Source organism: Thalassophryne amazonica, chromosome 13 (genome assembly GCF_902500255.1).
Source record: "Thalassophryne amazonica chromosome 13, fThaAma1.1, whole genome shotgun sequence".
Classification (NCBI taxonomy): Eukaryota; Metazoa; Chordata; class Actinopteri; order Batrachoidiformes; family Batrachoididae; genus Thalassophryne; species Thalassophryne amazonica.
Window position 1 is genome coordinate 61,209,982 of NC_047115.1, and position 2,141 is coordinate 61,212,122.

Below are 2,141 nucleotides of genomic sequence, written 5' to 3' on the forward strand. Positions count from 1 at the left end.
GCTTGACGGAGGAAAGCTGTTACTTAACAGCATATTTGAAAAATGCAAGATACGTTTGTTGTCCAACCAATACTTGTTTCCAAAGGTGAGCAATGGCTGGAACAGAAGCAATAGGGCCTTTTGGCCCCTCAACCAATCAGCAGCTCCCTTCTCCTTACACCTGGACACAAACAAACAAGGACATGCAAAGGCTGCATGGCCAAGGAATAATACTTCCATTGTGCTGTGAAATACTCTGTGTTATGGCTATTGCATGCCTTCACACAAAAAATGGCTCATTGGATGAACTCAATTCAATTATGTGCCTGATTTCCAATAATAAATATATGGAGTCCCAGCTAATTAAATCACATTATCTTGCATGGCTATGTTTTAATTGAGTTGGGGCTCCATATATTTATTCGATGGAATCTAATCCAATGAGTGAGGTTTTGAGTGTATCACTCAAACAAATGATTCATTGGATGAACTCAATTCAATTATGAGCAGGATTTCCATCTAATAAATATATGTAGACCCAGCTTTATTTGAGTTGGGCCTATATATATATATATATATATATATATATATATATATATATATATATATATATATATATATCAATGGAAATCTTGATCATAATTGAACTGAATTCATCCAATGCATCAGTTTTTTGGAGTGTTGTCTGAATTTTCAGCATCCACATTATCAAATTATTGCTCCAGGTTATATTTGTTTGTGTTCTCTATAATTCCTTTTTTTTTTTTTTTTCAAATGCAACTACATGTTGAAAAATTGATTCAGTTGTTTGTTTTTTACCCCATTTTTTTTTTTGTATTTGCTAGTGTTGTCTTCATTTGGAAGTGTTGTGGCCTCTCTCAGCCACTCACCTACTGAAAACAATCGAGCAACAGCAACACACTGACCCTTAAGATTAACATTTGAATGCAACACACATAATTCAAAATATATCCTCTACTCTTGCAGCTGCTTTTTTAAGACGTTTATACAGATAGAAAAAATACACTGAATTCACTGAATGCTATAACAATTCACAAGTCATACTGAATTTTGCACCATGGCAGCTTTGGATCTGCTGTCACTATTGACGCCTGCAGCATCCTGTGTGCCATAAACTGAAATTGAGATGTTCACATGCCCTAACAAAGTTTGTATTTTTGTGCCCTGCCAGCATCCTGAGGGTCATGTGTGTTCAAATTGAAATATCCAGAATTCAGTTGTTACTCTGTCATGTATGTTCACATGTTGTCACCTCAGGGAGTGGTGTCTGGTCCTGCATGACCACTTGGGGAGTGGGGGGGCGGGTCGAGCATGTGCCATAGAGTTTTTTCTGCAGCTCAACCCCAAAGGCGGGAGGAGCATTCTGCAACTGTCTCCTGTACTGCACAAAGCTGCAGGTCTTTAGAATGATTGCCAGGATGTTCTTCCCAATCAGGATCCCAGATACCCTGGCGTCCCTGTAGAAGATCATGTTTCCCCCACGGATAAATAGAGTGATGATGTTGATGGTCACTAGGCTGAGGATGGGATACAGGAGCATCTTGTGGGGTACAATGTTGATGCCCTGCATGCTGATCTCACTCAAGGACACGCATGGCAACACAAGGAGCAAGATGTAACAGTAGAAGAACATCAATCCCTCTGCCCAGAGGGGAAGTCCTTTCTTCTGAGGCTCCCACAGATTGGCCTGGATGTCCAGGATATCTAGCAAGTCACTGCTTGATACATGTCACGTGACTTTGGTGGTGTTTTCAAGTTTACGCCGTAAATTTTACGCCACAAGTGCGCAACATTGATACATGAGGTCCATTAAGTTGAAATAACTTTAGTTAAGTTGAAATAACTAAAAAAAAACTATGCAAATTGTTACATCACTTTTTCTCGTTGAGGCAGCAGTTCATGTTTTCGAGTGTGTGATACTTCAAATCATGCCCTGATTTGCTATTCGGGATTAAACATGAAGGAACAGTGCTCTGTGGAATACAGATTTGAAATCGGTATCCAATTTTTTAACAGTTCAAAAATTTCAATCTGATTCTCAAAATCTTTATATAATAATTACCACATAACCTAGGCTCAAATAATGTTTGAATGTCTTTAAATGGGGTACCGTATTTGTAGTGACTACAGATTGTTGGTGA

General features: G+C 38.6%; 1 protein-coding gene across 1 annotated transcript; it reads right to left on the reverse strand.

The window, feature by feature from the left end:
- Positions 1–1,048: 1,048 nt before the first annotated feature.
- On the reverse strand, positions 1,049–1,708 carry LOC117523461 (transmembrane protein 121-like). The gene has a single exon (XM_034185007.1). It carries the CDS (start codon positions 1,631–1,633, stop codon positions 1,229–1,231), a length of 405 nt encoding a protein of 134 aa, XP_034040898.1. The 5' UTR covers positions 1,634–1,708; the 3' UTR covers positions 1,049–1,228.
- Between the last annotated feature and the right edge of the window lie 433 nt (positions 1,709–2,141).

What these genes read in the sequence shown, in the direction of transcription:
- LOC117523461 (XM_034185007.1), bottom strand. Translation starts at nt 1,633, where the DNA reads ATGTTCTTCTACTGTTACATCTTGCTCCTTGTGTTGCCATGCGTGTCC.